The sequence below is a fragment of the Dioscorea cayenensis genome, chromosome 1, assembly GCF_009730915.1.
Source record: "Dioscorea cayenensis subsp. rotundata cultivar TDr96_F1 chromosome 1, TDr96_F1_v2_PseudoChromosome.rev07_lg8_w22 25.fasta, whole genome shotgun sequence".
Lineage (NCBI taxonomy): Eukaryota > Viridiplantae > Streptophyta > Magnoliopsida > Dioscoreales > Dioscoreaceae > Dioscorea > Dioscorea cayenensis.
The window spans coordinates 5730541-5741689 of record NC_052471.1 but is presented as its reverse complement, the minus strand read 5'-3'; the positions used below and the strand labels follow the sequence as shown (position 1 = coordinate 5741689).

General features: G+C 33.0%; 1 protein-coding gene across 1 annotated transcript; it reads right to left on the bottom strand.

Moving 5' to 3' along the window:
- Positions 1 to 584: 584 nt before the first annotated feature.
- LOC120259421 (nicotinate N-methyltransferase 1) lies at positions 585 to 8997 on the bottom strand. Its single transcript, XM_039267024.1, has 3 exons — positions 8167 to 8997; positions 1332 to 1396; positions 585 to 1115 (listed from the first exon to the last, which is right to left on the bottom strand). The coding sequence occupies exons 1-3, from the start codon at positions 8900 to 8902 to the stop codon at positions 816 to 818; spliced, it is 1101 nt and encodes a 366-aa protein (XP_039122958.1). The 5' UTR covers positions 8903 to 8997; the 3' UTR covers positions 585 to 815.
- Positions 8998 to 11149: the final 2152 nt, after the last annotated feature.

Genomic DNA, 11149 nt, shown 5'->3' with positions numbered 1-11149 from the left:
ATTATCAATAAGATCAATGATTTGAATGCCTGTATCAATGAGATCCATGTTTAGAAAAGTGGAGTTGTGTTGAAGGGTGCTTCGAAGAACCACGGATCAAGCATTACCAAAGTAGACTAATGATTAAGGCCTTGTTTGGATTGGTTTCTCAAAGAAAATGTTTTTTTTTTTAATTTAATAGAAGTGTTTTTTAGGGAAAAAAAAAAGTGCTTTTCGAGAATAAGATAAACATTTTTTGTATTTTGTGTTTGGGTTAGCTTTTCTGTAGAATTAAAAAGTTTGTAAAAAATAAATTAAAAATAAGTTTTTCAAAATTTGAGTCGTACTAGCTTATTAAAAAGCTATTTTTAAATCATTTTTTTATCATTTCTGTTTTTGCAAAAAAAGAGCAATCTAAACGATTTTTTTAAACACGGAAGTCTTAATTTATATTTTTTTGGATTTTTTTCAAAAAACTAATCCAAACACACCCTAAGATTTCTTAGATAAAGATGTGGTTTAATAGAATTTAAGCACTTACAAAGAACCGGGAGCACTTGGAGGGGATAGCAAAATCCCAAGGATAAAGAGACCCGTGCCTAAGATTAAGAATTCGAACCCAATAGCAACTATATTGATATTGTTTAAAATTTGCGTACACAAAGGTAATGAGTATTACCAAGTCAATTATTGCCAAGAACAATGGCCCAGAAATATGAAACAAGACATAGTAACCATAAAGGTACACCATCTGGTTCATTATTGTATACATAATACCAATTCACGGTTACATTCTCCAAAAACACAGAAGATCTTTAAATAAGCATCTCTCAAATTCACTTTTGGAACTCAAGGACAGTGTAGAAGTGGTCTAAATAGATAGCTCTGAAACTTGAGAAGCCAGAGGAGATGGCGAGACGCCTGAATTCCTCCTCTGTTCGTCCTCTGCCCTGAGTCCTGTAAATGGTCATCACAAAGATATCATTTTCGATTAAAGCCCTTGTTCTTTGGCTGCTGTCCGTCTCCTCTGGGAGCACCGGCTCACAGGCAATCAACTTCCCTTTCTCCGGCAGGGCATTGTAGCAGTTCTTTAGAATCCTCTCACACTCCTCATCAGTCCATGTCATCAATATCCACTGCACACATATTTTTATTTCTTATTTAAATGTTGTACAATATTAGACCTAAAAGGATAAGCTAATAATAATATATAAAAAAAAAGGCATGCATACATTCAGGACACTAAAATTAGTTTTCTGACAATAAGATATCCAAATAAATGGGTATAACTGAGAATGAAACATATATGGGCTGAGGATACAAAGAACAGAAAAGGAATGAAAAGGCAGCACCTTCATGAATATGGCATCACCTGCTGGAATAGACTTGAACATGTCACCACCCACATGTTTCACCCCTGCATTACAAGAGTCCTCATCGTTAGCATCAGTGTAGTTAGAATCGTACGGTTCTCGATACGAATCTTACGATTCATATCGTTTTTCATCCGTAACGGTTCGAATCTTATAAAAGAATCGAAATTGATCTAGAATCGTGAATGAATCGTTTGAATCTGTCTCGAATCGGTCGAATCGATATGAATCGAGAAGATCAACGATTCCTAGTTAATACAAGTTTTGAATTAAAAAAAAAAGAAAATCAAAAGAAAAGGAAGAATAAAAAGAGTAAGAAACATAGGAGGAAGGAGAAATTTTGTTGTTTTATTCCAACATCCTCAACATAGGCATTTTATACCATCTCTTCATCTTTCTCGACATTCTTCTCTTTTTCTTTTAAATTCTTTATTATAATGCATGCGATCAACTATTTTAATTATTATAAAAGTTTTTTAAATTAGTGATTATTTAATTAATCTTTAAATTTGTTATCCAAAAACAAATTCAAAGATTAATTAAAAGATAATGCTTTTTTTTAAATTTTAATATCAAATTAATTTGTTATCTTAAAACTCTTGTTATGAAAAGAAATCTTTTTAATTTAAAAACTAATCTTTAACATAATTTAATCTTTTTGTGATTATTATATTGATTTTTAAATCTGAACTATTTTTGAAATAACTAATGTTTTTTTTAAATATATATAGGTTTGCTTAATACTTGAAAATGTCTTCTAAGCTCAAAACAGGATCTCAAACTAAGAAAATGTCTTCCAAACTAGTTTATATTTAATTCATGGCTTAGAATTTTTATTTTTTTATTTTTTATATAACATGTTATATATATATATATATATATATATATATATATGACTTTGAAATGTTGAACCGAATCTTACGATTCGATTCGATTCACGATACTCGATTCACAAATTTAGAATTTCGATTCACGATTCGAATCTCGATTTGACTACCTTGGTTAGCATTATAATCTGCAAATCCAATCAGGGAAAAGCACGGTTTGCAAAAGCCAATCTTAAGATGCTTTATAGTGTCCACTACTTAGAAAAATCACCCTGGTGCTTCTCTTTAAAACTCAGAGAACAGATCAAGGCTACTGAGTTCTATGTCAACTTCTGCTCTATATCTAAGTTGTGGAAATTGTGGGGAGATGAAAAACGCATTCTTGGACTTAAATCTCAACCAGCCACATATCAATATCTTTTAGTTACAGAATTAAAAGTATTTACAAAGAATAAAGATAGAAATCGAGAAACTATCAGTTATACATGTCATTGCTAAAGATGCAATTGAGTGAAACAGAGTTAATTGAATAAATGGCCACATAAAATAAAGGTTTGAATCATATGAGCATTATAATCCATTTATCAATTATATAAATCTAACAGCACGAGCATGTGTAGTAATGCAACTCCAGACACAAGTAGGGCATCAGTAGTTTATATAAAATAAGAGAATGTGTTTTCATCATCAAGCAATGATATTTTAGCAGATAACTATATCAAATATACTTCTCCTATCAATGAGTGCCATCTGAATCATTATGTGATGTGGTGCTATGAATCCTGAACAAATGAAAGACATTGATTTGTAAAGTCAAATCATTTAAAGTATTAAGTACATGAAGTTCTACTATCTTGTTTTATTACATTTCAGATTCTTATACAATGCATGAATTCTTGCAAATGACACACCATCATTGATTTATTATGACAAGAACCCACTTTATGGCAATTTCATAAAAGCAATGGTAGCATGGATACTGTTAGATATATTCTAATATTAGCTTTCTATTTGTATTATATTAGGTTAGTCCTTCATATTAGATTGCTATTTAAATAGTTGTACAGTCAAGATGCAACCAGTTCTAGCATTGCTCGCAGACACTTTTGAGGATATGCTTCCTCTTCTGTGTTTGCTGTATTCAGTGCTTGCTGATTATTGAGTTAGCCAGTGTTCAGTTAGCATTACAAAAATATTAGTGTGAAATGTAAGCATGGCCAATTTGCTGTCTCACTTGCCTAGTGTGAAGAATATGAGCACAGCCAATAAATCTAAGACCACAAATAACCAATAGGCACAAAACCATGCAAGGTGAAATTACTGTTGCCTAACTTGCTTCATCTCCCACTACTTGCAATATGAATATTACCAGCTGTTTGCCAGGTTGAATCTGTTATCTGAGAAGAGAAACAAGCTGTATAAGATGCTCAGCTTGCACGGTAGCAGATGGAGATGAAGCTGATATATGTCAGAGTTGTTTACAAGGGGAAAGCTAGGCAGAGGACAATGGGACAATAACAACATTGTCACGTAAATAACCGTCACAAGAAGTTACTTGTACAATTCTAAGACTCCTTGGAAGATATATGTAATCAAAGAATTCTTTCAGGGATCTGAGGTAGCACTTGGAAAAGGATGAGGGCAACAAAAAAGCAATATATTCCAAATTTATATTCTCAATTGTTAATAAGCATGCTGTCAGAGCTAGTATTCCTGCAGTGCCTTTAATCTTCTTTGTCATATGCCAAACATTCAAATCCATCAAATGCATCAAATTTGGTTTTATTATTTTTCTTTCTTTTTTAAATATTTTCTATTCTTAATATGGCTTGAGAGCCCTTACAGTCAACAATTAATGCTAGCATAGAAGAATTAAGCAATCTACTTGAGTTACATGATCAGCAGACATGATGGCATTGGATTGATGATATGGAGTTGGGTTTTGTCAAACAAAAGGGAAATGCTATACTTATACTGTCCAGCTAGTTCAAGTTCGGATATTGTGCAAGACCAATGATCCTTCTGTCAAGTATCAGAAATAAATAAATGAACAGATGGACTACTCTTGCGAGTGGAATTTTATTTGGTTTGATGAGCATCAGAAACTGAACCAACCAAAACTTTGTCATTGAATCTGTTGCAGCAAAGATGCAACCAGCACTAGCATTGCTTGCATATGCTTTTGCAGAACTATTTCCTTATCATATATTGGAATATTCAATGCTAGTTGATTACTTTTTTTGGCTAGGGCAGAATTCAATTATGAATGGACTGATGATGCTGAAAAAATTGTGCTCAGTGGGACTGAGGATATATAAAGCTTGAAGAGACAAGCCCTAGGGATTGGACTCACCAATAAACCAGAATATTTTTTTAGCATGGTTAGGTTTGGGTCCTAAATACAGTGTAAAGAAAAGGTGCAAGGGCAATCAGAGGCCAAGCATAGGCATAAGGTGAACCGCCATGCAAGATGGTGTTTGGGTTACCTAACATGATTGAAACTCCGCCACTTGCAGCTATAGATATAAACAATTATTTCCCTGACTAAATTTGCTGTCCAAGAAGGAAAACAAGTTGTATCAGATGCTCCGGATGCACATGAACAGAAAGAGATCAAGCTCATAAAGGTTGCATTATTTGCTGAGGATGTTGACTGGGGATTAATGGAGGAATAATTTTCAGGTAAATAACCATCACGAGTGCTGTTTTTTTTCTATTACTATTTTTTTAATCCTAAGATTCTCTGAATGATATTTCCTGATTATAGAATTATCAAGTGGATCTGGGGCCAGAATTGTGAAAAGGAAGAAATAAACAAAAATTATGTCAATTAATCTACCATCCTTGCAGATGAATGAATCCCCCTCATTATAAGGAAAGGTAGTGGAAAATTCTCATTAGAGAAAAGGTAAAGAGACTGTAGCAAGGGCAATCCAGCAAGCATTTGGGCAAGCTAGCAAGTTCAGTCACCTATTGTTCCTTTTCATAATATTTTCCTTATTCTAGAATCAATACTGTATGCCATAGAAAATTTCTTGTGTCAGTTCTGATGTTTGAACTCCATGAGTAAGCTCTTCTGCTTATCCCCTATTTCTATTCACTTCTTATGATTGTTAGAATACATTTAGCATTTTAAATATGATTCTTAATTAAGTTTGTGCTTAGTAGTATTCTTATTTAGAAAGAATCTGAATTTGAAGATACTGTTATTAGAAAATATCTTCTGTTTGGAAATAGGCAGTCCATGTGACTGAATCAAAGAGTTGTATGAGTGTGGAGGTTTTATTGTAATAGCTTAATTATTTAGATAAATTGTATTTTCCCTTCTACTTTACGCTCCTTTACCCATGATTTCATTCTCCAATCAACCATGATTTCCTATATTTTCTACAACTATCTTATGCTTCTTATCATTTTTCTTTCAGTTGTAGAAAGCCAATGCTTCAGGTGAATCATGAAAATTTCAGCACCAGATCAAACTCCTAAGTTATGAGTTTAACTTCACTATTAGTGGTTTTTTTCTTCTTACCTCTTTGTCTTTCGAGGCTTTCCATTTGATTCCAAAATGAAAACAAATATATATAATCCACTAAATATCATCAGTTTATTTCATATTGCCATGCAACCTGCATGCAACAACTAGTTGTTGATCCACTGCCCATATGGTGCAGGTTTATTTGCTACCAACATGTTGTCCATATACAACCATAAGATCCTCTAACATCACACCATTTTCATGCATTATTTTGTTCAATGTTGCTTAGGATGTCCACTATAGAATCTAATGTCATTTTGTCTAGTTTGTTGAAAACTCATTGTTGTTAACCAACCTAGAGTTTAAGAGCAGATATTATAAATATTATATTGCCAGGAGTATTTATTTTATACTAGGCTAGTCATTTATATAGTTTTCACCTAACATTGCGTGAAAACATTGTTCTGAGGTCTCTATATATTCCACGCATTACCCTTTGTAAGATTAAACTAATAGAAAATCTTTATTATTAATAGATATATTAAAATATAGATAACTAATTTTGTTATAACAAGTAATAATTTGATTTAAAAATCAATACACTTGAAATTAAACTAACATCCACCTATCATTCCTGTGAGATTTTCTCATTTACATGTAATGTGTGTGTGTTTGTGTGGGTGTGTGTTAAAAATTGTATGATTTTATAAAAATTAATCTTGAAGATAGAGACATTAAAACATAAAGGTGGTGTTTAGGTACCAAGAAAGAGAACCCCAACACCATCTATAGAGCAAAGTGAATATATTAAAAAAGTTGACATCAACAGCCATCTTATGCTAAATTACTAGTACTAACCATAAAACATGATAGATCAAATTTCACAAATGCCTCTGCATCAAGTCACCCTTACAACTCACCAGTTCAAGCCTTTAAAAGTCATTCAATAGACCTAACAACCCTGACCACTATAAATCATGAAGATTATGGCAGCTGATCTTTTCTTAATACATGCTTAAAACCAAATCATTGCAAATAAAGCATAGTTTAAAGGATCAAAATAACCCCTCAATCAATTTCACCAAAGACCCTATTATCCAAGTTTCGCAAAACATTCATCCCACTCATACCAGACTCAAGCTTATGCTCAACTCTGCCATAGATACAAAGCCCCCACAATATCAAAACACCAATCAAGCTTATGCTTACCTCTACTTGTGTAGTTGGAACCATTGACAACATGTCATGAGAAATGCACGTGTTACATTTATTTTGATTGGAGTCCACACAGACAGCTCCTCAAGTACCATCTAATAGCGTCCTCCTGAACCCACATCAAACCATGAAATAAGAAAGGTATGATGTTTCACTACACACTTTACTCTAGATAATGAGAATGATAGGAAAACCATTTCAAACTCATTTGCGGTTTACCAGGATCACAACACTTCCATTTTTCCACTTGTCATTTTTCCTTTGTGAACAATTCAAATCTTTTCATTCATTTTCCAACCCATTAAACAATACGAATTAGTAGACAGGCGTTTGGATAGGGAATAAGCGGAGATTGGATTAAGTTAACCAAACCAGATTAAGACTCATTGTTCCTTATGGTTTTTGAATAAAGGAGAGAAATAAAAGGAAGGCGTTCAACATATGAATAAGAGAGAGGATTAAATTAAGGATGTTTATTCTGTGTTTGATATCTTTATCCTTTATTGAACATAAGTTAGATACATTAAAATAAACTATAATTATCATTAATACAATTAACATGTACAAATATGCATATGTATATGTGTATGTATGCATTATATTCATATTCACATAAATATATATTAAGAAATTAAGTAAATTATTGATAATTATTTAATTAAAATTTATCGATTGATTTTTATAATAACATATAATCAACAATAAACAAGTTAAGGGGTAAAAAGAAAAGAAAAAAATATCATTAGATTGAGGTGTAATTATAATATTCAAACTGCCCCTACATCCCAAAGGCTACTTATCCGGGTGTGGTGGACCCTTATTCCTCCTCAGTGGATAATTAAAGGCTCCAGGATGAATCCAGATCCCTTATTCCTCCATCTAAATAGCTTCAGGGAAATATACAAGTGCAAGTGACAGGGTACAGATATGATCTAGGGTAAAGGCATAATTTTACATGGGGGCATAAATGGGGAAAAACATCAACAGATGTCAAAGAGTAAATAAGTACAATGGTTATTAACTCCACGTCACATAGATCCCTAAACCCCAAATAATGAATGAATATTATTATTACAGTATTTTACTGTATATATATTATATTGCAAAAGTATTATTATTGAGCCAATGATTCAACAATGAGTCCATCCATTCACTAATCCTCCTAATATTCTACTACACCAAATACCGGTGGTTCGATCAACATTTTGCTTAAAATAAATAAATCAATAGATAAATAAATGAAACAGAATAAAATTTGATCAAAACTGATAAATAAATAAATAAATAAATATTTTACCTGGGAAATCGGGCGCCTCAGCGACGACCTCCGGGAGATCGAAGTTGATACCAAGTGTCACACCGGAGAACCTATCCATGATCATCTTCAAGCAAGCGCCGGAGCTGCCGCCGACATCAACGAGGGTTTCCACTCCATCAAACCCTCCCTCGTACCCATCCAGGAACGCATCCATAAACGGCACCGAAACCCCCCACATCGCCCGCTGCATCAGCGCGTTCGCCTCTGGCTCTTTCCCATAGTACTCATACGCCCCCACGCCACCATTGGCCTTCGCAAACGGTTCCGGCCCGTCTGGATCGACCACGGCCGAGTGCAGCCACGGCCAAGCCCTCACAAGTGCGTCCTGATGGTGCTGAAGAACGTAGGCGGCGAAGGAGGGACCGTTGGGTTCGGAGGAGACTAGGGTTTGGCCGATATCGGTGAGGGAATAACGACGAGGGGCTGGAGGGAGGTAGAGCTCGGAGAAGACGCCATGGGAGGTGAGGAGGCGGAGAAGGCGTTGGATGGCGGTGGGAGAGGTGGAGGGAGGAAGAGAGGGATGGATCCGGGAGAGGATCTCGTCAGCGGAAAGAGGTGAATTGGATCCAGAGCTCCAGATGGCGTCGGGGATGTTGAGACGGATAACGGTGTGGAGAGCCATGGGGACGGAGATCATGTTGGTGAGCTCCATCATGGCGAGGCGAGCTCTCTTCTTCGCCTCCTTCTCGGCCTCGATTCCTCCCGTCGTCGCCATGGCTGTTGCTCGGATAGTGCGTGAATTGTTTATTTGGTGTTTTTGGGTGCATTTGAGCTGTTTTCTTGGCCAGAAGCCCGTCAAGTCTATTCTTGAGAGTTGGAATTTGAATTGTCAACAATAATCCCAAATTTGTACTTTAAAGTTTGAAGCAGGTGCACGTGCTACTCCTAGAGAGTTTTGAAAATTAATTAATCTTTTTAATATTAGTTTATATTAAATATATATTATGAATATAAAAAGTTTAATAACATTAATTTTATCACCTGTAGTAAAAAAATATTTTATATTAAATATTTAATAAAACTTTCAAATAAACATACTCTATCCATTTCTTTTTATCTCTCATGATTAATCGAATCTCCATATAAAAAAATTTTAGTTATTTTATAAATTTTTATACAAAATTAGTTATCTTTTCAAAATTACTCTTAATTTATATCTTCACATTTTTCTCTCATATTTAATTCCAAAAATTAAATAAAGTATTAAAGGTAATTTTACCAAAAAAATAATAACTGTTTCTCGATGTTAGAAAATATAAAAAAAATTAAAATATTTATTTAGAAATTTGGTGTTACCGATAGTTACTTAAATGTCATCATTACTTTTGATAGTCAAACTTGATTAATCTCGTAATGATTTTTAAAACAAAAATTGTTTTAAAATATCTTTGCATTCACTAAAATTAAAAAATAATGATAATGTGATTTTAATAGAATTACATATATTAACATCAAAATTTTCTCTATAAATATATTTATTAATTGGATAACGTATTTAATGAAAATGGAGCAAGGTAATGATTCTAATTATTAAGAATGGAAGAACTCAAAAAGATAGCAAAAAATATCATACAGCAATTGCCAATTGACAAATATAGAAATAAGAACATCTCATCCAATTTCAATGGCAATAACTATCATTAAATTTCACATTCATTACAATGAAAACAGCAACCTACTCAATATTTATGTCATCACCCAAGCTTGGTGTGCTAACAAATGTCTGTATACCTACAAGGCCAATGCCAAGTTTGACATGCAAGGCTGTCTCAAAATATATTATAGCATTTAGTAAAAACACAAATTTCTAAAGCAAAACCACTACAAGGTCTGGAATACAAGAAATTCAAACTAATATGTTATAAAAAAACAATTATTCAAAATAAAAGCTCTAAGTCTAAGTTAAAAGTATAACTTTATTAACTTGTTAAACTAAAAGATACTCCACTCAACGATCCCTGGTAAGCTATATGCCAATCAACCTTACTCCTGATCTAAAAATATGTTACATACTTCCAAATTGTATAGTAGTACACACATAATACATATCTATTTACAATTGTTTTGAATAGATAAGCTTTGATAGGCATGGGTTTATGACAACGAAGATCTTCCAAAGGGAATGTTTTCAAAACTTGATGAAGTAAACACTATTTCGGTATCCCTTTGCTTTATTATAAATGAAAATTCTTATCAATATTTAAATTTCATACAAATATACATATTTTAAAATCATTAAAATTGTGAAACCTCTGAATGAGAGCGAGAGAATTATACTAGTAAGATATAAATAGAAATTAAGCAGTTTCAATTATAATAATGAAATAGGTTAATACCCCAAAGACCCCTTAATGACAACATAATTATAAACCACTCACTAACAAATCACAAACACACCTCATCCCAATAATTTTTCAATAAAATAAGAAATTTATAAAAATAACCTATGCCAAGTATGGCCTAGACCTAAGATAGTTACAATGGTCTGGTGACAAACAAGGTTGAAGAAGAAAAGAAGATCTAGAAAATTTAACCCTTATTTTTCTAATTTAGTTTGGGGGGTGGGGGGTTGTCAATTTAATAATTTTCCAAAAAAAAAAATATTGTTAATGTTTTCAAAATTTTGTGAGGATATTTGATCACACCATCATTTATAATACAACTGAGCCATTATTGGGTCATATTTATGCTTCTTGATTAAATTCTCTTCTTATGCTAAAGATTGTTCAAATATCCTCTATCGTTGGAAAACTACCAATGTCATCCAACTAATATTTTGATAGATATTTTATTCTCTATCCTTTGCTTCAACCTTGGTTTTACACTTTCTTGTGTTTCTTATAATTTATGCTTGAGTTAGACTATCTTTCAACACTTTACAACTATTTTGGTTCTTATTTTTCTCATTTGAAGAATCTCTTCAATACTTCACCATATATCATTGGGAAATTTCCTAATAAAA

Coding starts and splice junctions, on each gene's coding strand:
- LOC120259421 (XM_039267024.1), bottom strand. CDS start 8,902: ATGGCGACGACGGGAGGAATCGAGGCCGAGAAGGAGGCGAAGAAGAGA. Junction 1,397..8,166: donor TGAGGCGCCCGATTTCCCAG/GTAAAATATTTA, acceptor CTTGTAATGCAG/GGGTGAAACATGTGGGTGGT. Junction 1,116..1,331: donor GTGATGCCATATTCATGAAG/GTGCTGCCTTTT, acceptor ATATGTGTGCAG/TGGATATTGATGACATGGAC.